The 27,356-nt window shown below is 45.8% G+C and overlaps 1 protein-coding gene across 2 annotated transcripts; it reads left to right on the top strand.

Annotated features, from left to right (window-relative positions):
• Positions 1–862: 862 nt before the first annotated feature.
• On the top strand, positions 863–24,254 carry LOC122933678 (oocyte zinc finger protein XlCOF8.4-like). Of its 2 annotated transcripts, XM_044288627.1 has the most exons (7): positions 863–889; positions 7,000–7,148; positions 7,278–7,451; positions 7,579–7,648; positions 7,732–7,802; positions 8,563–8,647; positions 23,333–24,254. In XM_044288627.1, exons 2-7 carry the CDS (start codon positions 7,071–7,073, stop codon positions 24,073–24,075), a joined length of 1,221 nt encoding a protein of 406 aa, XP_044144562.1. In that variant the 5' UTR covers positions 863–889; positions 7,000–7,070; the 3' UTR covers positions 24,076–24,254. The 2 variants fall into 2 exon arrangements, with proteins under 2 accessions (XP_044144562.1, XP_044144561.1); XM_044288626.1 differs by lacking the exon at positions 863–889 and having other exon boundaries at positions 6,814–7,148.
• The last annotated feature ends 3,102 nt before the right edge of the window (positions 24,255–27,356 follow it).

The raw sequence follows: 27,356 nt of genomic DNA, 5'->3' as shown, positions 1-27,356 counted from the left end.
AGACAGCTCCGCTACATACACATCACACAGAGACAGCCCTGCTGCATACACATCACACAGAGACAGCTCCGCTATATACACATCACACAGAGACAGCTCCGCTGCATACACATCACACAGAGACAGCTCCGCTACACACACATCACACAGAGACAGCTCTGCTGCATACACATCACACAGAGACAGCTCTGCTGCATACACATCACACAGAGACAGCTCTGCTGCATACACATCACACAGAGACAGCTCTGCTACACACACATCACACAGAGACAGCTCTGCTGCATACACATCACACAGAGACAGCTCTGCTGCATACACATCACACAGAGACAGCTCTGCTGCATACACATCACACAGAGACAGCTCTGCTACACACACATCACACAGAGACAGCTCTGCTGCATACACATCACACAGAGACAGCTCTGCTGCATACACATTGCAAAGACACAGCAGGACTACATACACATCACACAGAGACAGCTCTGCTACATACACGTTGGAGGAGATTTATCAATACTCTTGTAAAAGAAAACTGGCTTAGTTGCCTATAAGAACCAATCAGATTCCACCTTTCATTTTTCAGCTCTCCTTTGGAAAATAAAAGGAGGAATCAGATTGGTTGCTATGGACAACTAAGCCAGTTTTCCTTTACATCTGTTGGGTAAATCTCCCCTATTGCAATCTCAGCTCATCCAGGGTCAATCACAACCGATACAGTGGTACCTGGTCATGTGATCTTTGACTCCTCCCAGACATGATCACATGGACATGACATCATCATAGGTCCTTTACCTCCTCCAGCTGCATAGCCTGGAGCCTGACTCCTCCCACACAAGATCACATGGTCATGACATCATGAAAGGTCCTGTAACCCAGCATTTAGGTAAGTGTCCTGTGTGTTGGGCTGTGGGACGTTTTCTCTGTGTTCTGTGCGGTCTCCTGTGGGGTTATTAGGTTCAGGCTACTTTCACACTGGCGGTTTGAATTCAGTTTGTGAGATCCGTTCAGGGATGTCACAAACGGTTCAAAACAGATCAGTTCAGCCCCAATGCATTCTGAATGTATAAGGATCCGCTCAGAATACATCAGTTTGGCTGCGTTCCGCCTCCATTCCGCTCTGGATGCAGACCCCCAAGCTGCTTGCAGCGTTTTGGTGTCCGCCTGGCGATGCGGAGCCAAACGGATCCTCAATGGGGAGTGTAATGCCAGCGGCAGCCGCGCAGTGGGGAGGGAGGGACTCCCTCCTTCTCCACTGTGCGGCTCAGGAAAACATGGTCATATCGCGGTCCGGCAATATAGGCGATATGCACAAAATCCATATCGTGGCACAAATTCATATCGCATATCGCCCACCCCTAATAGGCATATTCTCTTAGTGCCGGCAATGTGTGGTCCGCAAAAAGGGGAACGCACATTGCCGCTGTCCGAGTTTTGGGGATCTGTGGATCCGCAAAACACACACGGATTTGTGAATGGACCCGTTTCCAATTGCACCATATTGTGTCAGTGAAAACGGATCCGTCCCCATTGAATATATATTCCCCAAGGAGGCCTGCTAACCTCCACCTGAGGCCTCCGTTTTGGCAGGCATCCCTCCCCCGGGGCGGAGGAGGGGGGGGGGGGGAGACTTCATGTCAGGCCACCTTCTGCTAACTCTTATAGATGCAGCATAAGTGGGTGAGCGCCTTCTGAGGGCTTGGTCCAACTCGCCCCCTTGTTATGGAGAGGCAGGACTTCAAAAGCCATTGGAGTAGCTGTAGGAAAAAGGCTACTCAGCTGAAACATTGCACACGCATTAAGAAGAAAACACACACCCCTGTCTTGCTTTAATCCCCACCAGCTGCCCAATAAGCTCCGCCCCTGCCTTCTGCTTAACCCCTTCCTTGCCTCAGTACTACTGGGCTGAGGAAAGAGCTTATTGGGCTCTCTGCTGAGGCTTACAGTGCTGGTTATAAGTACAGACGGCTGTGGGTGCAGTTCCCCTAGCTCTGTTTTGTTAGACGGAGTAATTGCCCTTGCACTGGATAGCATACGGCCTGTAGCATTACCCTCCTTCCATAGGAGGAGTAATTGCCCTTGCACTGGATAGCATACGGCCTGTAGCATTACCCTCCTTCCATAGACGGAGTAATTGCCCTTGCACTGGATAGCATACGGCCTGTAGCATTACCCTCCTTCCATAGGAGGAGTAATTGCCCTTGCACTGGATAGCATACGGCCTGTAGCATTACCCTCCTTCCATAGGAGGAGTAATTGCCCTTGCGCTGGATAGCATACGGCCTGTAGCATTACCCTCCTTCCATAGACGGAGTAATTGCCCTTGCGCTGGATAGCATACGGCCTGTAGCATTACCCTCCTTCCATAGACGGAGTAATTGCCCTTGCACTGGATAGCATACGGCCTGTAGCATTACCCTCCTTCCATAGACGGAGTAATTGCCCTTGCGCTGGATAGCATACGGCCTGTAGCATTACCCTCCTTCCATAGACGGAGTAATTGCCCTTGCACTGGATAGCATACGGCCTGTAGCATTACCCTCCTTCCATAGACGGAGTAATTGCCCTTGCGCTGGATAGCATACGGCCTGTAGCATTACCCTCCTTCCATAGACGGAGTAATTGCCCTTGCACTGGATAGCATACGGCCTGTAGCATTACCCTCCTTCCATAGACGGAGTAACTGCCCTTGCGCTGGATACCGTACAGCCTGTAGCTTTACCCTCCTTCCACAGGCGGTCTACTTGCTCTACCGCTGGATACTGTACAGCCTGTGCCATTACCCTCCTCCTGTAAGAGTAGTAATTGCACCCCTGCTGGGTTCTGTACGGCCTGTAGCATTGCCCTCTTTCCTTAGGCGGAGTAATTGCACTTCCACTGGGTACTGTACAGCCCGTAGCATTATCCTCTTTCCATGTGCAGAGTAATCCTTTATCGGCGGAGTGTTTACATCCTGTTGGTTCCTATACGTCCGGTAGCATTGCCCTCTTTCCATGGGCGGAATATTTATACAGCCACTGGATACCGTACATCCTGTAGCATTACCCTCCTTCCGTAGTGGGAGTATTTGCACTTACCCTGGGTACTGTACATTCTGTAGCATTACCCCCTTCTATAGAGTAATTGCCCTACCACTGGATCCTGTACAGACTATCGCATTACCCTTCTTCCTTAGATGGAGTTTGCACTTCCACCGGATACTATATGTCCTGTTGAATTGCTCCCTACGCAGGCGGAGTGATTGCAGTAATGCTGGATGTCATCTGTCCTGTTGGTTTTCCCCCTTACATAGGTGGTTTAGTTGCACCACAGTCGCATTCTGTAGATCCCGTAGCATTATCCTGCTTTTATAGAGTAATTGCACTATCACTGGATCCTGTACAGACTGTCGCATTACCCTCCTTCCTTAGGTGGAGTATTGCACTTCCACCGGATACCATACGTCCGGTTGCATTAACCCCTCTGCAGGCGGAGTAATTACTCTTATACTGGATATCATCTGTCCTGTCGGCTTTCCCCCTTCTATTGGGGGATTAGTTGCATCACAATTGCGTGCTATAGATCCTGTAGCATTACCCTCCCCCATTGATGGAGTAGTTGCACAACCAGTAGTACTTGCACTACCAGGGGACCCTGTACATCTTTTCGGTTCCCCTCTTTCCGTCAGCAGAGTAATTCCACTACCACTTGAAACTGTTCCTTCTATTACATTATCCGTATTTCTTAAGTGGAGTAATTGCTTCAGCATTGTCTACCACGACTACTATCATTTGTTCCTTGTTGCATGGCTTCCCGTTCCATAGGTGGCCTATTGGCTAGACACAGTACCTACAACCGCCTTATCCCCCGTCATAAGTGGTGTTTTGGCACTACTGCTGGATACTGTGACTGCTTCTCACTACCCCTTTCCTCAGGTAGTCTTATTTTGGATTGGTGCCTGGTGCCTACGTGGCAGCCTTCGTCTTACAGGTCGGTCTGTAGCTCTAACAGTTTGTTGGTATACCTCATACCTTTCCTCGTGCCTTGAGTCCCTGTGTGGGAAATTCTCATTTGGTAGATTGTAATTGGCACGCCCAGCGTCCACACGCCTTCTGTACGTGGAACGTCTGCTCTGATTGCCAGTTTTCTTCCTTCTCAGGTGGAGTGTTGCGCTAGCACCAATTTTTACTGGCTATTGCTGTTGTCCTCATTTTCAGGTGGAGTCTCTCCTCTGACCCTAGAGGCCATAGTTGCTGCTGCTCCTGTGAGGCAGTATTTGCGCAGCCCATAGATATTCTGGCTACTTCGGTTCCATGGCTACTACTGCGTGAATCCTTCCCAGGGGGAGTTTTTGCGTTCATCCTTACATGACGCATGGGCGGGGGACACTACATTTATGGTTTTCTCCTCATCCCCTTCCTCCGTGTGGAGTATCGGCCCTGGCATTCCGGCGGTATCTACACAGCATTCCTCCTTCTAGGCATGGTGCCTTCTCGCTAGTTGTAGTTGTGATCGTGTCTACATTTCTTTCTTCCACATGGAGCACTTTGCTTATGTTCTGCCATGACACACTGTGGCTGATGAGTTTGCTCACTTCTGCTGGCGTTAGTACGTTTTCTTTACCTGGTATCACCTACCAATTTCTAAAATGCTGGCTTAGCGCCTTGTTGCCTTTACAGGTACCGCATTGCCTCTACAATCTACTGAGGTGACAGCATCAGCGTTCCCTCTGTGTGGAGTTTGGATATGCACTTATTCAGTTTGCATATGTGAGTTGTCTACATGGCTCCCCTCACCGGGTTGAGTGATTGTACTGCCCTTCTTGTCACCCCTAAGTGCTGGTTTTCTACTAAGCGGCATCGGCTGCTTCTACTTCTCCCCTTCCGCAGGGCAAGTAGTTGCGCTCCCGCACATACTGTTACTGCATGCTTGACCAGTGTTCATAGCCATTGGGTTCTTGTATGCCCCCTTTCTGCTGTGGGGTGCCTGTGTGGGTGGTGTTGGTTCTGTTCCAAGTTTTTTTCTGGGACTTTGTGGCATTCGGGGTCCACATTGCCTTCCTGGCAAAATATTTTTCCTATCTCCGGTTCCTGTCTGCAGCTTCCGATTAGGTCTGCCAGTTCAGGCAGCCTTCCATGGAGTATCAGACGGCTTCTCTCCTCTCTTGTTCTGGAATTTTTTCTTGTGGGCCATTCTTATGCCTGACTTCCAGGTTCTCTAGCCCTGACTTGTTCGTCATGGTCCCGCTGGAGTGTTCTTCTCTTCTGGCAGTCCGGTATGGTGTGTGGGGCCTTTGCCTTCGGGCATCCCTACTTCTTCTCCCATTGGGGGGGGGGCGGGGGGGGGCGGGGCAAGTTTTGTCACATCTGCAGTCTTTTGGCCCTTGAAATCCAGACACTATTTTCAGTTTGTCTTCTTCCTCTGGATCCAGGTTACGTATTTCTCTCCTGTATCTTCCGCAATCGCTCCGTTGCTTTGTTGTTTTGGTGACTGTCTTGTCTTCACTCTTGTCCACCTTGTGGATATTTTGTGTGCTCTCCACTTCTTCTGAAGTCTCCTAAACTGTGACTTATATTTACCGGGCTGTTCTTTCTTCTAACCCGCCGGAACCTCTGCATATTCAGCCGCTCTCTGGCTGGCCTTCTGGGGAATGGGTCTTCCTGTCCCTTTTCAGGGTTCCTGGTGTATCTTTCCCCCGCATTTCTGTGCGGGGCCTTATGACCGGCCTTGGATTCGTTCTGTTCTTGTTCCCTCCCCATGGTACTGCTCTTTAAGGTCCCATGGTCTTCTGTGTCCCCCAATGACACAAGTGAGAAAATAGGATTTCTTGTGCTTACCTGTGAAATCCTTTTCTCGCTGAGTTCATTGGGGGACAAAGCTCCCACCCTGTATGTACATTGCTAGGTTCTCCTAGATGGGTCCTTCTGGTTCTTGATGATGACCCATCTATGGTTTTCTTCCTTTTTATTGTGTTCTGTTGGCTTCTCCTGGCTGCTCCTACTGCTTTTGTACAAACCGATTAGCTCAGGGTCTGCAGGAGGGATATAGCTGAAAGGAGGAGCTAACCCTTTTTTTGCTCAGTGTCCCCTCCTAGTGGCAGCAGCTATATCCGTGGTCTTCTGTGTCCCCCAATAAACTTAGCGAGAAAAGGATTTTACAGGTAAGAACAAAAAATCCTATTTTCTGCGACTGGCGCTTAAAGGGATTCTGTCACCAGGTTTCACCCCCTCCAGATAAAAATATGATTATGTTCAGGGAGCTTTAACTATTCCTAATGTGGTCTTATAAATGTAATCTGTAGGCTCATTTTGAAAAAAAAAAACGCTATTACTAACCTGTCAGTCATAAAAATAAGGTGCCCAAGGGGATGTAAATGGATCCAAGCTGCCGCCCGCACCCGCCACCGTTCGTGCCCAGCTCTGCCTTTCCCGACCTTAGCACCCCCTCCTAATCCTCTGTGACGCCTCCGGCTCTCCCTCCCTCCCCCCTTCTCCTGCTGTAACATTGCGATGTTACAGCAGGAGGAGAGGAGAGGAGAGGCGTCACTGCGATGTTACAGCAGGAGGAGGGGGGAGGCGCCACAGCGATGTTACAGCAGGAGGAGGGGGGAGGCGTCACAGCGATGTTATAGCAGGAGGAGGGGGGAGGCGTCACAGCGATGTTACAGCAGGAGGAGGGGGGAGGGAGGGAGAGCCGGAGGCGTCACAGAGGATTAGGAGGCGGCGCTGAGGTCGGGAAAGGCGGAGCCGGGCACGAAACGGCAGGTTAGTAATAGCGTTTTTTTAGCAAAATGAGCCTACAGATTACATTTATAAGACCACATTAGGAATGGTTAAAGCTCCCTGAACATAACCATATTTTTATCTGGATCTTTTTTTCATATTTTATCTTTAATTGTTTACACTGGTAATATGAAGACATGCTTTGATCTGAAATATAGAGTAACATGTTGAGATAATAATGTGTAGGTGTTGAATATCTTCAGTAATTGTGTTTTACATGGGATTTTTCATTCAGGTTCCTACAATATAGGATCCGCTCAGCATATATCTCCTGTATAAGATCATCTCCTGATTGACCCATCAAGGATGGATAGGGATGGGGACAAGATGGCAGAGAGTATAATAAATCTCACCCTAGAGATCCTCCTCCGGCTTACTGGAGAGGTGAGAGATTCTGATTATGTCATGTTACATCATCTTCTCTATGTTACTTACAGATGGACATGGCTGGAGAGGTGAGGGACTCTGGAGATGTATGGAGTGATATTTATTATTGTGTCTCTCCATAACCAGGAATACACAGTAGTGAAGAAGACCTCTAGTGACCACTGTCAGGCCCCTGTGTTTGAAGGATGGAGAAGAACGCCAAGCCCATTCTCTGGGCCAACACCTCACATCCCGATACATGAGGGAAGAGAGAAGATCCTAGAGCTCACCAACAAGATCATTGAGCTGCTGACTGGAGAGGTGACATCACTGTGAATGTCGGGGCATTATACAGTAACACTATGATGGGATCTGGGTGATGACTGTATCATTGTGTTGTCAGGTTCCTATAAGGTGTCAGGATGTCACCGTCTATTTCTCCATGCAGGAGTGGGAGTATTTAGAAGGACACAAAGATCTGTACAAAAACGTCATGATGGAGGATCATTATCTACCAGGTAAAAGACATGACTGAATACACACATCCTCTCATTATTTATATGTAAGGAATTAATTCAGTCACTGGATCTGTTCCCTATAGTTAAAGAAGAGAGAACAACGCCGGAGAGATGTCCTAGTCAACAGGATAATAATGTTCCGCAGTATGATCAGGTAGATGGAGATATGAACCTCATGAAAGGTGCACTATGATCCTTGTATAATGAGAAAGGTGGAGATGGCAGCTGACCATAGACGTTACTTGTCATCTTGATTTTCACACAATTTTCTTGCTATGGAGACAGCTGGTCAGAAAAAGAAGCCAACGGGTTGGATTTATGCAAGAGGCCTGCTGTTATTTAAAGAGGACCTTTCACTAGAATAAAACATCGATTCTAAACTAACTATACAGACATGGAGAGCGGCGCCCATGGATCTCCCTGCACTTACTGTTATACCTGGGCGCCGCTCCGTTCTCCCGTTATTGCCTCTGGTATCTTCATAGTTAGGCTCCACCCAGTTAAACCTGCCGGCGTCTCATTCTCCCATGCTGTAGCGCTGGCCAATCGCAGCTCTCAGCTCATAGCCTGAGAGAAAAAAAAGGCTCTCAGGCTATGAGCTGAGCGCTGCGATTGGCCAGCGCTGCAGCATGGGAGAATGAGACGCCGGCAGGTTCAACTGGGTGGAGCCTAATTATGAAGATTCCGGAGGCTATAACGGGAGAACGGAGCGGCGCCCAGGTATAACAGTAAGTGCAGGGGGGTCCCTGGGAGCCCATGGAGCTCCATTAGGCTCCATGTCTGTATAGTTAGTTTAGATTGTTTATTCTAGTGAAAGGTCCTCTTTAATCACAATAATTAATGATAATTTCTGGTCTTCTAAAACATGCCACACGACTTCTCTACAACTGACCTTTACTATATTTGTTTCACAGCTTTTGAACAATATTAAGGCTGAAGATACATATGTGAGGAGTGATGAGCAGATCATAGAGGATATTCCCACAGATAACCACCCAGGTGAGTAGTAACCACTACATAAAGCAGAGAAGACTCACAGATTCTGCTCCTTCACTGGCTACTGATTACCCTTTCCACTGTCATGTACTGGTGGCAGTTTCGGGGGCAGCTACCTTTGAAATGTTAAGTAGCACACAATTGTTATTGAATTTTTGGGAATTGGAAAGCTCTAAGGCTACTTTCACATCTGCATTTTTGCTGGATCTGTCAGGGATCAGCAAAAACGCTTACATTAGGATAATACAATCGGCTGCATCCGTTATGAATGGATCTAGTTGTATTATCTCTAAAATGGCCAAGACGGATCAGCACTAAAACCATTGTCAATGGGCGCCGGATCTGTTTTATTTTGTGTCAAGGAATCAGTCTTGCTCCACATCCCATGATGCAATCAAAAACCGGGTTTGTTGCGTTTTTATGTCCGGCATGAGAACGCAAACAAGCGGAACGGAATGTATTCTGGAGCATTCTGTTCATTACGTTTTGTTCCTATTGACAATGAACGGAGACAAAACTGAAGCGTTTTCTTCTGGTATTGAGATCTTCTGACGAATCTCAATACCGGAAAGGAAAAACGCTGATGTGAAAGTAGCTTAAGGCCCCATGCACACGGCCGTTGTTTTGGTCCGCATCCGAGCCGCAGTTTTGGCGGTGTGGATGCGAACCCATTTAATTCAATGGGGCTGCAAAAAATGCGGACAGCAGTCCGTGTGCTGTCCTCATCCGTTGCCCCGCAATAAAAATAAAACATGTCCTGAGAGCCGAGTTATTTTGGGGGCGGGGATTGCATTGGCCCCACCCTCACACCAGCGGCAGAGTAGAGGGAAGCACCTGGCGGGACGCTGATGGTGCTTGCTTCTTGGAGGGACACAGGCTGGGTGAGTGTTGTTTGTCCCTTCTTACAGGGCCTAGCCTTTCCCTTTTCCTTATTGGGGTGCCAGGGGTATCATTATGTCTGAACCCAGGCCCCAGGTCCAAAAGCAAGCGGTCCTTTTGGTGAGTCATTTTGCCTGTGCATCATGTCGTGCAAAATTTCCATCCCCTTAGTCAGGCTCCCTCTGCTTTGCTTGTGCTGCACCGCCATCTAGTGGCTCATCTCCGAACCCATTGCTTCCCGCTGCCCAAGCTACGGAAGAACCGGAATGGGCGCGTTCCCTGTCTAGGGTGGTGCAGGATGTCTCCAATACCAAAAAAGCTATTGTGGATATATTGGGACATTTGTCGGCAAGGCAGTCCTCTGACCGGTCCGACTCTGGAGATCATGAGGCTCGTGGCCATCGCAGGCCTCCCCACAAAACAGGCCAGAACTTCCCCAAAAAGGGTTCTGTGTCTCCTGTGTCCTCGGCCTCTCCTTCTCCTGCTAGAAAGTCTCACTCTGATATGTCCTCAGTAGAAGAGGCATGTTCCGAGGAGAGAGGGTCAGATGAGGATGTTGTCTCTCCGGAGGGTCAGTCGTCCAAGCTATCCCGCATGGTGGACAATTTAATTACGCCAGTTATTGAGACGTTGCAAGTTGAGGATCCAGCTCCGTCATCTGCCAGCGTGGGTGTTTCCTTTAGGAAGTCCCATAATTTGCACAAGTGTTTCCCCAGCCACCAGGAGTTTGATTCCTCTCTCTCCAAGGAGTGGAATTTTCCTGATAGACATTTCATGTTGCCAAAACCCTTGAACGTCCTTTATCCTTTCCCGGAGGATTTGACTAAGAAATGGTCGGCTCCACCTGTAGTGGACCCGCCAGTTTCCCACTTGGCTAAACATATTACCTTGCCAATGGCGGATGGGGCTTCTTTTTCTGATATCAAAGATAAGAAGCTGGAAGCGTTTTTAAAATCTGCAGGGCTATGGGGGAGTGGGCAAATAACTTACGTCAGGGTCTTGAGTCGGGAGTCCCCTCAGAGGAACTTGCAGATGTGGCCCTGCAGCTCTCACATGCCAGTGCATATATTTGTGAAGCATCTTTGGACGCAGCCAGGTTTATGGATCGCTCGTCAGCCTTGTTAAGTGTCTTTCCTTTTTGTATTGTGTTTATTTACCTGTCTCTTGGTACCAGACCTGAGGCAGACTCTTGTTCTTTCATCTGGAAGGAACAAGTCGTCTGTGGCCCAATCACTATCTTCAGGGCCTTCTAAGGTGAGCCAAGCTTTGGTTCCTGCGGATGAACAGTCCTACCATTGGGGTCTGTTCATTCTGTTAGCAGTCAGGGCTCAGGTTGGGATTTTATTAGGTGGTGACCTTTCCCCTTTCCCTAGTTTGCAGGCCTGGTACCTTCTCCCTCCCTCTTGTGTTTGGTGTGGAGTTCCCCTCCCACACCACGCCGTGACACAAGGAGCGGAAAAAAGTGGATAGATCTGTCCCATAGAAGTGAATAGGGACTCCATACTTATAATTACACTGCTCGCCGCTGCAATTGCTGCGGCATGCAGGTAAACAGAGCATGGAAGGCATTTGTACAGTAATTGCCTTCTCTTCAAACAGCTGATCAGCGGGGGTCCCATTTGTCGGACCTCCGCCGATCTGATATTGATAACCGATCCTGAGGATAAGTTATTAATAGTTCAAAGCGGACAACCCCTTTAACCACCTCAGCTCCCCTAGCTTAAACCCCCTTAATGACCAGACCACTTTTTACAATTCTGCACTACACTACTTTCACGGTTTATTGCTCGGTCATACAACTTACCACCCAAATGAATTTTACCTCCTTTTCTTCTCACTAATAGAGCTTTCATTTGGTGGTATTTCATTGCTGCTGACATTTTAACTTTTTTTTATATTAATCGAAATTTACCAAAATCTTTGCAAAAAAACATCATTTTTCACTTTCGGTAGTAAAATTTTTCAATTAAAACTACATTTCTATATAAAAAATGCAATAAGTGTATATTTATTGGTTTGGGTAAAAGTTATAGCGTTTACAAACTATGGTGCAAAAATTTGAATTTCCGCATTGTGAAGCAGCTCTGACTTTCTGAGCACCTGTCATGTTTCCTGAGGTTCTACAATGCCCAGACAGTAGAAACACCCCACAAATGACCCCATTTCGGAAAGTAGACACCCTAAGGCAGGGATGTCAAACTCGTGGCCCTCCAGCTGTTGCAAAACTACAACTCCCATCATGCCTGGGCATACTACAGGTATCAGGGAATGATGGGAGTTGTAGTTTTGCAACATCTGGAGGACCATGAGTTGACATCCATGCCCTAAGGTATTCGCTGATGGGCATAGTGAGTTCATTGGAGTTTTTTGTCACAAGCTAGCGGAAAATGCTTTTTTTTTTTTTTTTACAAAGTCTCATATTCCACTAACTTGTGACAAAAAATAAAATTTTACATGAATTAACCATACCCCTCATGGAATACCTTGGGGTGTCTTCTTTCCAAAATGGGGTCACATGTGGGGTATTTATACTGCCCTGGCATTTTAAGGTCCCTAAAGCGTGAGAAGTAATTTGGAATCCAAATTCGTAAAAATGCCCTGTGAAATCATGAAAGTACTCATTGGAAATTGGGCCCCTTTGCGCATCTTGGCTGCATAAAAGTGTCACACATGTGGTATCGCCGTACTCAGAAGAAGTAGGGCAATGTGTTTTGGGGTGTCTTTTTACATATACCCATGCTGGGTGAGAGAAATATCTCTAAAAGACAACTTTTCCCATTTTTTTATACAAAGTTGTCATTTGATAGAGATATTTCTCACACAAAGTTTGGGTATATGTAAAAATACACCCCAAAACACATTGCCCTACTTCTCCTGAGTACGGCGATACCACATGTGTGACACTTTTTTGCAGACTAGGTGCGCAAAGGGGTCCAAATTCCAAAGAGTATCTTTTAGGAGGGCATTTTTAGGCATTTGGATTCTCACGCTTTAGGGCCCCTAAAATGCCAGGGCAGTATAAATACCCCACAAGTGACCCCATTTTGGAAAGAAGACACCCCAAGGTATTCCGTGAGGGGCATGGCGAGTTCCTAGAATATTTTTTTTTTTGGCACAAGTTAGCGGAAAATTATAATTATTATTTTTTTTCTTACAAAGTCTCATATTCCACTAACTTGTGACAAAAAATAAAATTTTACATGAACTCACCATACCCCTCACGGAATACCTTGGGGTGTCTTCTTTCCAAAATGGGGTCACATGTGGGGTATTTATACTGCCCTGGCATTTTAGGGGCCCTAAAACGTGAGAAGAAGTCTGGAATATAAATGTCTAAAAAAATTTACGCATTTGGATTCCGTGAAGGGTATGGTGAGTTCATGTGAGATTTTATTTTTTGTCACAAGTTAGTGGAATATGAGACTTTGTAAGAAAAAATATAAAAAAAAAATCAATTTCCGCTAACTTGTGCCCAAAAAAATAAAATTCTTCTATGAACTCTATGAAAGTGATCTTTTTATAGCGCCGCAGCGATTTTACAGTGTTTTTGCAGTGATCAGAAAAAATAAAATTCTGTCACTGCGGTGGGGCGGACTGAACGCAAGTGTGAGCACAAGATCAGGCCTGATCGGGCGAACACTGCGTTTTTTGTAGAGCCTATAGAACATGTCCTATTCTTGTCTGCAATTGCGGACAAGAAAAGGCATTTTCTATATAGTTCTGGCAATGTGCGGATCCGCAAAATGCGGAAAGCACATTGCCGGTGTCCGTGTTTTGCAGATCCGCGGTGTCCGTGTTTTGCGGATCCGCAAAACACATACGGACGTCTGAATGGAGCCTTACAGGGGGGTGATCAATGACAGGGGGGTGATCAGGGAGTCTATATGGGGTGATCACCCCCCTGTCATTGATCACCCCCCTGTAAGGCTCCATTCAGACGTCCGTATGTGTTTTGCGGATCCGTGGATCCATGGATCCGCAAAACACATACGGACGTCCGAATGGAGCCTTACAGGGGGGTGATCAATGACAGGGGGGTGATCAGGGAGTCTATATGGGGTGATCACCCCCCTGTCATTGATCACCCCCCCTGTAAGGCTCCATTCAGACATCCGTATGTGTTTTGCGGATCCATGGGGTGATCAGGGGTTAATAAGTGACGGGGGGGGGGGGTAGTGTAGTGGTGTTTGGTGCTACTTTACAGAGCTGCCTGTGTCCTCTGGTGGTCGATCCAAGCAAAAGGAACCACCAGAGGACCAGGTAGCAGATAGCAAAACAGCGTCTGATATACCTTTCAAGGGTTAAAAAAATCGCATCTACAGCCTGCCAGCGAACGATCGCCGCTGGCAGGCTGTAGATGCACTCGTTTACCTGCCGTTCCTGTGAACGCGCGCTCTTGTGTGCGCGCGTTCACAGGAAATCTCGCCTCTTGCGAGATGACGCGCCGGCGCGTGAAGGAGGAATAAACCTGCCGCCTTCGGACCGCAATCCTGCATTAGGCGGTCCGGAGGCGGTTAAAGAGGACCTTTCACCGATTATGACACTGTGAACTAAGAATACAGACATGTAGAGCGGCGCCCGGGGATCTCACTGCACTTACTATTATCCCTGGGCACCGCTCCGCTCTCCTGCTATGCCCTCTGGTATCTCCGCTCACTAAGTTATAGTAGGCGGAGTCTGCCCTTGTTCTTCTGTAGCGCTGGCCAATCGCATTGCAGAGCTCACAGCCTGGGAGAAAATAACCTCCCAGGCTGTGAGCTCTGCGCTGCGATTGGCCAGCGCTAGAGCAGAACAAGGCAGACTCCGCCTGCCATAACTTAGTGACTGAAATCTCTGCCTACTCTAACTTAGTGAGCGGAGATACCGGAGGGCATAGCAGGAGAACGGAGCGGCGCCCGGGGATAATAGTAAGTGCAGTGAGATCCCCGGGCGCCGCTCTCCATGTCTGTATACTTAGTTCACATTGTAATAATCGGTGAAAGGTCCTTTTTACGTACTGGTCCTTTGAGAGGTAAGGAGAGTGCACGCAAGCCCTTTAACCCTTAGGATCCATACAATTAATGGATCTAAAAAAAAAGCCTGCTCATTTCTTATGTTTGCCTGCCACCTGCTGGCAAAAATAAGAATTGCAGCTTCAATACCCTGGGTATCTTCCCAGGGTATTGACCCAGCACATTGAAACCAATTACTAGCATCCTCATTGGTCACAGTGGATGCCAGTAAGAAGCGCAAGCTTCTGGGTTTTTCACCCTTTAGATACTGTGATCTCACTGGATCACGGCATCTAAAGATCTTTTACCTCTCCTGACATGTCTGTGTCAATAGTTTCAGGCATCCCCCATGTAATAACAATTCTGGAACATCTATTCTTATGACTCTATGTTGTGCCATTCCTCTATTATTTCTACTACAAGTTATGAATGAATTGCTATTAGCCTTGAGTAAGGGTACAGAGGGGAGGTATCAAGTTGGGGGGGTGTACCTGCACAGACTCACTCTATCCAATAAGTGCTGCCATTTTCAGACTGTGCAGGTACACCCCCCAACTTGTTAATAATTCATTCATAACTTGTAGTAGAAATAATAAAGGAATGGTACAACATAGAGTCATAAGAATAGATGTTACAGAATTGTTATTACATGGGGGGTGCATGAAGCTATTAAAACAGACATGTCAGGAGTGGTGAAAGGTCCTCTTTAACCACCTCCGGACCGCCTAACGCGCCGATGCGTCCGGAAGGTGGTTGCTTTTCTCCTCCTGGACGCATCGGCGCGTCATCTCGCGAGACGCGAGATTTCCTGTGAACGCGCGCACACAGGCGCGCGCGCTCACAGGAACGGAAGGTAAGCGAGTGGATCTCCAGCCTGCCAGCGGCGATCGCTCGCTGGCAGGCTGGAGATCCGAATTTTTTAACCCCTAACAGGTATATTAGACGCTGTTTTCATAACAGCGTCTAATATACCTCCTACCTGGTCCTCTGGTGGTCCCTTTTGTTAGGATCGACCACCAGAGGACTCAGGTAGGTCAGTACAGTCCCACCAAACACCACACTACACTACACTACACCCCCCCCCCCCCCTCCCCCGTCACTTATTAACCCCTTATAAACCCCTGATCACCCCATATAAACTCCCTGATCACCCCCCTGTCATTGATCACCGCCCTGTCATTGATCACCCCCCTGTCAGGCTCCGTTCAGACGTCCGCATGATTTTTACGGATCTGATCCATGTATCCATGGATCCGTAAAAATCATGCGGACGTCTGAATGGAGCCTTACAGGGGGGTGATCAATGACAGGCGGGTGATCACCCATATACACTCCCTGATCACCCCCTGTCATTGATCACCCCCCTGTCAGGCTCCATTCAGACGTCCGCATGATTTTTACGGATCCGATCCATGTATCCATGGATCCGTAAAAATCATGCGGACGTCTGAATGGAGCCTTACAGGGGGGGTGATCAGTGACAGGGGGGTGATCACCCTGATTACCCTGATCACCCCCTGTCATTGATAACCCCCCTGTAAGGCTCCATTCAGACGTCCGCATGCGTTCTGTGGATCCGATCCATGTATCCATGGATCCGTAAAAAATCATGCGGCTGTCTGAATGGAGCCTTACAGGGGGGGTGATCAGTGACAGGGGGGTGATCACCCTGATTACCCTGATCACCCCCTGTCATTGATAACCCCCCTGTAAGGCTCCATTCAGACGTCCGCATGCGTTCTGTGGATCCGATCCATGTATCCATGGATCCGTAAAAAATCATGCGGATGTCTGAATGGAGCCTTACAGGGGGGGTGATCAGTGACAGGGGGGTGATCACCCTGATTACCCTGATCACCCCCTGTCATTGATAACCCCCCTGTAAGGCTCCATTCAGACGTCCGCATGCGTTCTGTGGATCCGATCCATGGATCCATGGATCCGTAAAAAATCATGCGGATGTCTGAATGGAGCCTTACAGGGGGGGTGATCAGTGACAGGGGGGTGATCACCCTGATTACCCTGATCACCCCCGGTCATTGATAACCCCCCTGTAAGGCTCCATTCAGACGTCCGCATGCGTTCTGTGGATCCGATCCATGTATCCATGGATCCGTAAAAAATCATGCGGATGTCTGAATGGAGCCTTACAGGGGGGGTGATCAATGACAGGGGGGTGATCAGGGAGTCTATATGGGTGATCACCCCCCTGTCATTGATCACCCCCCTGTCATTGATCACTCCCCCCCTGGTAAGGCTCCATTCAGCCATTTTTTTGGGCACAAGTTAGCGGAAATTTTTTGTTTGTTTTTGTTTTTTCTTACAAAGTCTCATATTCCACTAACTTGTGCCAAAAAATAAAATCTCACATGGACGCACCATACCCCTCACGGAATCCAAATGCGTAAACATTTTTAGACATTTATATTCCAGACTTCTTCTCACGCTTTAGGGCCCCTAAAAAGCCAGGGCAGTATAAATACCCCACATGTGACCCCATTTCGGAAAGAAGACACCCCAAGGTATTCCGTGAGGGGCATATTGAGTCCATGAAAGATTGAAATTTTTGTCCTAAGTTAGCGGAAAGTGAGACTTTGTGAGAAAAAAAAACAAAAAAAAATCAATATCCGCTAACTTATGCAAAAAAAAAATAAATTCTAGGAACTCGCCATGCCCCTCATTGAATACCTTGGGGTGTCTTCTTTCCAAAGTGGGGTCACATGTGGGGTATTTATACTGCCCTGGCTTTTTAGGGGCCCGAAAGTGTGAGAAGAAGTCTGGGATCCAAATGTCTAAAAATGCCCTCCTAAAAGGAATTTGGGCCCCTTTGCGCATCTAGGCTGCAAAAAAGTGTCACACATGTGGTATCGCCGTACTCAGGAGAAGTTGGGGAATGTGTTTTGGGGTGTCATTTTACATATATCCATGCTGGGTGAGAAAAATATCTTGGTCAAATGCCAACTTTGTATAAAAAAATGGGAAAAGTTGTCTTTTGCCAAGATATTTCTCTCACCCAGCATGGGTATATGTAAAATGACCCCCCAAAACACATTGCCCAACTTCTCCTGAGTACGGCGATACCAGATGTGTCACACTTTTTTGCAGCCAAGGTGGGCAAAGGGGCACCTTTCGGATTTCGCAGGCCATTTTTTACACATTTTGATTTCAAGGTACTTCTTACACATTTGGGCCCCTAAATTGCCAGGGCAGTATAACTACGCCACAAGTGACCCCATTTTGGAAAGAAGACACCCCAAGGTATTCCGTGGGGGGCACGGCGAGTTCCTAGAATTTTTTATTTTTTGTCACAATTTAGCGGAAAATGATGATTTTTCTTTTTTTTTCTTTTTTCCTTACAAAGTCTCATATTCCACTAACTTGCGACAAAAAATAAAAAATTCTAGGAACTCGCCATGCCCCTCACGGAATACCTTGGGGTGTCTTCTTTCCAAAATGGGGTCACTTGTGGCGTAGTTATACTGCCCTGGCAATTTAGGGGCCCAAATGTGTGAGAAGAACTTTGCAATCAAAATGTGTAAAAAATGCCCTGCAAAATCCGAAAGGTGCACTTTGGAATATGTGCCCCTTTGCCCACCTTGGCAGCAAAAAAGTGTGACACATCTGGTATCGCCGTACTCAGGAGAAGTTGGGCAATGTGTTTTGGGGTGTCATTTTACATATACCCATGCTGGGTGAGAAAAATATCTTGGTCAAATGCCAACTTTGTATAAAAAAATGGGAAAAGTTGTCTTTTGCCAAGATATTTCTCTCACCCAGCATGGTTATATGTAAAATGACACCCCAAAACACATTCCCCAACTTCTCCTGAGTACGGCGATACCACATGTGTGACACTTTTTTGATGCCAAGGTGGGCAAAGGGGCACATATTCCAAAGTGCACCTTTCGGATTTCACCGGTCATTTTTTACAGATTTTGATTGCAAAGTACTTCTCACACATATGGGCCCCTAAATTGCCAGGGCAGTATAACTACGCCACAAGTGACCCCATTTTGGAAAGAAGACACCCCAAGGTATTCCGTGAGGGGCATGGCGAGTTCCTAGAATTTTTTTTTTTTGTCGCAAGTTAGTGGAATATGAGACTTTGTAAGGAAAAAAGAGAAAAAAAAAAAAAATCATCATTTTCCGCTAACTTGTGACAAAAAATAAAAAATTCTAGGAACTCGCAGTGCCCCTCACGGAATACCTTAGGGTGTCTTCTTTCCAAAATGGGGTCACTTGTGGCGTAGTTATACTGCCCTGGCAATTTAGGGGCCCAAATGTGTGAGAAGTACCTTGCAATCAAAATGTGTAAAAAATGCCCTGCAAAATCCGAAAGGTGCACTTTGGAATATGTGCCCCTTTGCCCACCTTGGCAGCAAAAAAGTGTGACACATCTGGTATCGCCGTACTCAGGAGAAGTTGGGGAATGTGTTTTGGGGTGTCATTTTACATATACCCATGCTGGGTGAGAAAAATATCTTGGTCAAATGCCAACTTTGTATAAAAAAATGGGAAAAGTTGTCTTTTGCCAAGATATTTCTCTCACCCAGCATGGTTATATGTAAAATGACACCCCAAAACACATTCCCCAACTTCTCCTGAGTACGGCGATACCACATGTGTGACACTTTTTTGCTGCCAAGGTGGGCAAAGGGGCACATATTCCAAAGTGCACCTTTCGGATTTCACCGGTCATTTCTTACACATTTTGATTGCAAAGTTCTTCTCACACATTTGGGCCCCTAAATTGCCAGGGCAGTATAACTACCCCACAAGTGACCCCATTTTGGAAAGAAGACACCCCAAGGTATTCTGTGAGGGGCATGGTGAGTTCCTAGAATTTTTTATTTTTTGTCGCAAGTTAGTGGAATATGAGACTTTGTAAGAAAAAAATAAAAAAATAAAAATCATCATCATTTTCCGCTAACTTGTGACAAAAAATAAAAAGTTCTATGAACTCACTATGCCCATCAGCGAATACCTTAGGGTGTCTACTTTCCGAAATGGGGTCATTTGTGGGGTTTTTCTACTGTTTGGGCATTGTAGAACCTCAGGAAACATGACAGGTGCTCAGAAAATCAGAGCCGTTTCAAAAAGCGGAAATTCACATTTTTGTACCATAGTTTGTAAATGCTATAACTTTTACCCAAACCATTTTTTTTTTTGCCCAAACATTTTTTTTTTATCAAAGACATGTAGAACTATAAATTTAGCGAAAAATTTATATATGGATGTCGTTTTTTTTTGCTAAATTTCACAGCTGAAAGTGAAAAATGTCATTTTTTTGCAAAAAAAATCGTTACATTTTGATTAATAACAAAAAAAGTAAAAATGTCAGCAGCAATAAAATACCACCAAATGAAAGCTCCATTAGTGAGAAGAAAAGGAGGTAAAATTCATTTGGGTGGTAAGTTGCATGACCGAGCGATAAACGGTGAAAGGAGTGTAGTGCCGAAGTGTAAAAAGTGGCCTGGTCATGAAGGGGGTTTCACCTAGCGGGGCTGAAGTGGTTAATGACTGCGATCGGCATTATTGCCAGTCGCGGTCATTAGCCGCGGATCTCTGCTGTTTGAAACAGCGGAGACCCGTCGCCCATGACGCCACTCACACATGGCATGTTTGCCGATCGCTCGAGCGCCATACATATATAGCGCTGGTAGCAATGGGGTTAAAAGCCGGGGAGTGTGCGTGCTCTAGGCACAGAGTAATGAGGCTTCACTGCCAAAGTCAGGCTGCCGCCTGCTGGGTAACAGGCAACTTGAGTGGCTGAGCAGAAAACAGCAGTAGGTCCAGTCCACCAGCGACAGGGAAGCAAAATTAGAGAAGCGGCACCTGTGCCAGCTCAGGAGAGCAGGGCGGTGGCGGGCATGGGTCACCTTCATAACAGTACCCCACCCCCTCTTACCCTCTCTTCATTGGTCTGGACAGTTGCAGGAATTCAGCTCAGCAAAAGCATCAAAGTTCGCACCTGGTTCCCAAGACCTCTCCTAAAATCTTTTCCAAAGGTTTTACTTCTAATCTTCTTCATGCTCAGATTACTCTTAACTTCTTACACATTCTGTTCAGAATCTGTAGTCGGCTTCAGTACCAGTTGGTACCTCAGTACTGAAGCTGACTTTGGATTCCTGTTTTAAAATGTTTTTAAAGTTGTAGAATCGAAGCACGAAGTTATTCATTGGAGTCTTGCGAGACTTTGGACTTAGCAAATTTTGCCTCGCCACAGCACATATATTTTCAGGTCTCCGCACAGCATTAAAATGAAGTTTAGGAACGAATCGTAAAAAATCGGATCTTGGATGCAAAGCTTGATTCGCTCCCCCCTAATGAACACCTTCAAAGGTACAATGAGGCAAGGTTCTAACTTGTATAAAGAAACCTTGAGTCTGATGTTTTTTGAGGAAAGCCAGACTTCGTGCCCAGGAGAAAATTGAGATGGAGCACTGCACCTGCGATCAGCGAACATCTTCACAAAAGGGGAAGCTGGTAGTAGGGGTGTTTTTATTTCTTACCAGATCTGGGTCAAATTGCTGACAGTATACTCAGCTGCCTGAACTCCGTAGGACACAGGTAATAGAAGAGGAACCCTTAAATGACAGCCATTAACTGAAGAAAAGGGGGGAACTTAGAGGTGAACTGTACTCCCAGATCTGACACGATGTGCAGGGACCAACCCCTGAAGCTCCTGGACAGGAGACCAGGTGGAGGCATGAAGTAGGTCATTTTTGAGAATCGATCAAACCACCACCAAGATTACCGTGCAGACAGAGCAAGAAGACAGGTTGGTAATCGAATCCATGGCAATAGGCTACCTCTAAATCTCAATCACTGGCAATAGGAAGAAGGCGTCCTACAAGTCTTTGTTTTGGGGACTTGTTCTGGGTACAGGTAGAGCAGATGTCGTCAAAGTCTAGAACATCTTTAGAAACTGTAGCCACCAGTAATGTTGATGTGCCCAAAACAAGACCTGTTTCTCCTTGGCCACAGGAAGCTTGGCGTGGCTTTAGATAAAGAGATAAATTATGTTCTTGAGGTCAATGATCACAAGTTAATAATCAGTAATATGAAAATTGCGGCACTCAGGTTGTACTTTTGCGTATAAGGTTATTTATTGTTATAGTCCAAACGGACCTTCCTCAGCGGTCTAAGGATCCTTACACCGCTGAGGAAGGTCCGTTTGGACCGAAATGTCCAGTCAAGAATTAAAAAGTGGATATCCATTAATATTTTTTTTTCTGTAACTGGATCATGAACTTTCTTTTTTGGTGTAACAATAAATTACCTTATACGCAAAAGTACAATCTGAGTGCCGCAATTTTTATATTACTGTATATTGACTGTTGAGTCTTTGCTGGCACCAGCTTTAATTTGTGTCCGGTGCTCCACTCTCTAAACCAACAATGATGACAAGTTGGCAGGCATCCTCCTGCAGATGACGCCATTCTTCAAAGGCTAACTTGATTGAGAGCAACTCCCTGTAACTAATGGAATAATTTTGTTCAGCAGAAGATAAACTGCAGATGAGCATCCTGCTGGAAATTCCCTTCTGAGTAAGGACAGTTCCTGCACCCTGTTAGGATGCATCCACCTCATGCAATAACTATTTTGAGACTTTGGGACGGATCAATATCAGTGGATGAGAATGACAGTTTCAGGGACTGAAATGTGGTTTCTGTGTCAGATGTCCACTTGTGGAATTCATGCCCTTCTGAGTCAGAGCTGAAATTGGGGCTGTAAAAGTGCTGAATGATTGTCTTTAATAATGGGCAAAACTCTGTTGAATAGCACTTCGAAATAAGGAAGGAAGAAGTACAATAAAGGGAGATTTCTTACTCAGTCCTGGAATATTTCACTATCTGCAATTGCTTCTGTATGATTATAGAGCTGGGGGACGACACAAAGGAACTGAGAGCTTTCAGTTGGAGGCCGCTCGCAACTTTGTGAAGTATAGCAGAGATACAGTTGAATTCAGAGGGCACCTTTGGCTGCTGTCCAGGTGCATAAGTGCCTGATGCTCCTAATATTAATTAATCCTGAAAGCATCAGACAATTATGTACGTGGCCCCCTGGAAAATTTGGCCAATTCATACCTGAGGACGACTATAAAGGTCTATCATGGAAATTGAATAACCACACTAGGATAATTTTGTATTCACTTAGTCAATGAATTTTAGGACAGTCATCATATAGAACAATGTGAATTTGGAATATGTTCCCTTTGACACAAAAATTAAAAGGGTTATTTAAGATCTATAATGCCCCGGCAGACACACAGGTTGTACTTACCTCTCTCACCAGCACCCGTGTCGCTTCTGATGCCTGCATCTCCCCGTCACGTGGATGAAAAAGCTGGCTTGGGGTGGGAAGGAGCGTTTGGCAGTTTTGGAACAGGTGTAACCAGTCCTACACTGTTTACACTTGTTCCAAAGAGGTGACTTTTTTGTGCATGACCGTACTGCTCCTCTCCTCTGCCGTGTTCTGTGCTACAGTGCATGTAGCCATCAGTGTGTGAGACGGACACCACCTAATAGCACTGACTCACAGACCCCTTCATGATTCTCCACTGAGCATTTCACTAGAAAAGAGAGGTGATGGATACACTGAAATGTGAAGCTATGAAGATGCTGGCTTCAACACAAAAGTGGAAAATACAAGATAACAGCCTGGTGATCTAACATCATCATCTACTGGTCTACTGTGTTTTGCTCCATGTCTTGTAATTTGTATGTCATTTTAAATATATAAATGTTATAAAATAGCAATATAATCCAAAATGTATATTATTTAAAATAATAAAAAGTAGTTTTATTTTTGGCAGATGACTGTACCAGGAGTTCAGAGGAACATCGAACATCTTCAGATTTTAAAGCAGGCGATTATGGTGTCACAGAAGATACACATGAAGCGCATACCATTGTCTCAGGTGTACCCTTGAACTTTAAAAGCAAAGATCTATCATCTGATCTTTTGGATGGGTTCCGATCTTCTGATTCATCACAGACTGTTAAGCAAAGTGTTCAACTTCAAAGAACTGACACAGGGGAGAAGGCTTTTTTATGCTCAGAATGTGGAAAACATTTTAACCATGAATCACATATTGTTATATATCAGAACATTCGCACAGGGGAGAAGACATATCCATGTTCAGAATGTGGAAAGTGTTTTAAACGTAAATCACTTCTTGTTAAGCATCATAAAATTCACACAGGGGTGAAGCCATATTCATGCTCAGAATGTGGGAAATGTTTTATCCGTAAATCACAACTTATTCTACATGAGAGAATTCACACAGGTGAGAAGCCATTTTCATGTTCAGAATGTGGAAAATGTTTTAGTGATAAATCAACACTTGTTGTACATCAGAGAATCCACACAGGGGAGAAGCCATATACTTGTTTAGAATGTGGGAAATGTTTTAACCAGAAATCATCTCTTGTTACACATCAGAGAATTCACACAGGGGAGAAGCCGTATTCATGTTCAGAATGTGAAAAATGTTTTAATCAGAAAGCAGATCTTCTTAAACATATGAGAATTCACAAAGTGAAGAAGTCATTTTAATGTACAGGATGTGGTAAATGCGTTTAACCATTCAAGCAGATCTTGTTACACATCAGAGAAATCACACAGGTGCGAAGCCTCTTCCATGTTCAAAATGTGAGCCAGGTAATAAAATTCAGTCAAGTGTTATCACACATCAGAGAATTCACACTACTGGTGAAGCCATTTTCTCTTCTGGATGTCAGCACTAAATTGCATATCAAAGAAATGATACAGGAAAAAAATTTCATTTCCACAATGTAGGGAATGTTTTATCCACAAATCACATCTTCTTAAACAGTTAAAGGGAGCCTGTCACCAAGAACCTCACTGTTAAATCAGGCATAATGATTGTAGGGCTAGCTCAGCTGAATGTAATGATACCTTTCACTTAGTGATCTGAAAAAGTCATTTTTATTTATATGCAAATTGCACTGCACTGAGGACAGTCCGAAACTGCTCTTCATTCCCCCTGCTTCCTCTGCTAGTCCCTCCCTCTCCTTGATTGACAGGACCAGGAGAGATAACTATGATGGTCCCCAGGCTTGCCCACAGTGTATGCCCTATCATGCTATGTCAGAGACGCAGTCTGATAATGCCTGTTAGTTTAGTATTGACAGTATATAGTACAGTGTACTACATAAATGTGAGTGATCAAAGGATTGCATGTAACAGTTTCCTTGTGGGATTAAAAAGTGCTTAAAAATTTTAAATCCAGTTTAAAAAATCTATGTTAAAAAAATGCACTTTTTCCATTGAAAACATGATTTTCAATGGAAAAAATTGCCAAAATAAAAACACATATCGGGTATCGTCACTTCCGAAATGACCCACACTATAAAATTATCACACAATTTACTTTGGATGGTAAGTGTGAGAGGTAGGTTTTTATATAAAATGTATAAACTATATATTTCTTCTACTTGACCACTAGAGGGCAGCTAATAAGCTATGTAAGGCACATTTTTGTTTGTGTGTTAAACTCACTGTGTGTGGGGGGGGGGAGGATGGAAGTTAGTTTGCAACATTTAAATGCACCAATAAACTCAGGGTTAAAGTTACAGAATCACTCCCACAGGGGCGTTGCTAGGGTCTGAAAAGATCCGGGGCCCAAGCACTAATGCATATGACCCAAGTCTCTAAGTTGAACAACCCCATCCCCCCCTCCTCCTCCCCCCCCCCCCCCCCGCAAACACTAGCACTGAAGACATTTTACTGTACTTGCTATACAGCAGCACCTACCTCTCACATCCAGGGCCTTCCAGGTGACGTCTCCTCTGATGTAGATCTTCACTGTCATCATCTTCTCCATTCGGTCCGGACACTTCTCTCAGCTGCCTTCTCTCTGCAGTTTGACGCACAGACATCTTAGCTTCCTTACTTTTCTGTACCCCCAAATACTATTGTAAAGAAAAATGAGTGCCCCCCATAGTAACAGTACTCCTCATAGTCCCACCAATAGTAATTCCCTTCTAGAATGCTCTCATTAGTAACACTGCCCCCTACTGGACCCAACAGTGATAATACTCGACAAGAGTGTCTCGGATGGTGTTACAGAAAACTAGAAGACACAAATGAAGATCCGACTGACTTGATCCAAAACTAAGGAACAAAAGGGTAAGCCCTGTAACAGCCCTAGCTCTCTCCCTTACTGCTCAGCCTATGCAAAAATCTCAATGGTAGAAAATTGCATATCCCTCGTTCGTCGACTGTATGACACCTGAACACCCTATAATAGTGAGGGGACACAACCACCGTCTCCCTACACTTAATACGGAGGGAGTCAGGGTCACCTAGGATCAAGCCCACAGGAAAACAGAAATAAAGAAACAGACTTACCTTGTCGATGCAGCAGTAACAGCTTCTAGCATCAGCACACTACAGGAAGTATAAACCGCAAGGTAAGGCCGTATGGGGAGGAGATATATAGGGAGGCAATCACTGCTAATAGATGACAGCTGGGAGAGAGAGGAGAGATGTCAAAATGAAAGCAAAACAAAAGATCATGCAGAAGGTACTGAAGAACAGTCTAACAGAACTTCTCAAAGATCTGGTGGTGACAAAGAGTGCCTCCATTAGTAGAGCCCTCAGAGCCCACAGTAGAAATAAGGCCTCCCTATCCCCCCCCCCCCCAGTGGTAATAAAGCTCTCTACAGAGCCTTCAGTAGTAATAAGGCCCCCATAGTGCTCTTAGTAGAAATAATGCAGGATCCCTCCTATAGAGCCCCCAGTAGTATAAGAACGCCTAATGTCCCCTGGATTTAAAATGCCCCCACAGTGCAACCGAGAATTTATATTGCCCCCTACTGTTATAATGCTCGTCCTGAAGTGCCCCAAGTATTTATAATGCTGCCCCCTGTAGTTATATTCCTCCGTTTATTGTCCTCAGAAATTATAATTCCCCAGCATCCTCCTCCATACAGTCCCATGTAAATATCACTATTTACCTCCCTCCGCCATAGACGCCCATATAAATACCATCAAACCATCTCTCCAGCCCCCTCCAATATACAGACCCATGTAAATAACATCCATCTCAATCTACAGCCCCCTCCAAAATACAGTCCCATGTAAATAACATCACACCATCTCTCCTGCCCCTTCCAATATACAGTCCCATGTAAATAATATCTCTCCCTCCCCCAGACACCTTCAACGTACAGTCCCATGTAAATAAAATCACCCCCTCCCCAGCCACCTCCAACATGCAGTCCCATGTAAATAACATTACCCCTTAACTTTCAACCCCATGTAAATAATATCACTCCCTCCCACAGCTGCTTTCAACATATAGCCCCATGTAAATAACATCACCCTGCCCCAGCCCACTCCAACATGCAGTCCCATATAAATAATATTACCCCTCAACAGGTCCTTCAGCTCTTGCCGTTCTGAGGAAGGCAATACAGTTATATCTAACAGGCAGGCAGGACATTCGGGGCCTGGGACAAAACATCAGGGGCCCAGGCCCCCGAATTTTTTGACCTAGCAACGCCCCTGCACTCCCATCTGAGGCCTCATGCAGACATTCGTGGAGCACAGTCCGTGAAATCCTGGCCTGCCGTCCTGCTGAGTGCACAAAGCGCACAGGGTCATAGCAGCTAATAATGCTGTGCACTTTGTGCATTCAGCAGGATGGGATTTCACGGACCGTGCTCCACAGATGTCTGCATGAGGCTTTAAGTCAAGGAGCCAATTACTCTGCCTAAATAACACCTCTTTGGTCTACCTCATACCTACTATAAAAGAGAATGTATCTTGAATAAACTGGGGAAGTTTTTGCATGATACCAGCTTGGTCTC

Source organism: Bufo gargarizans, chromosome 4, assembly GCF_014858855.1.
Source record: "Bufo gargarizans isolate SCDJY-AF-19 chromosome 4, ASM1485885v1, whole genome shotgun sequence".
NCBI classification, from domain to species: domain Eukaryota; kingdom Metazoa; phylum Chordata; class Amphibia; order Anura; family Bufonidae; genus Bufo; species Bufo gargarizans.
This window is presented reverse-complemented; position numbering and strand designations above follow the sequence as displayed.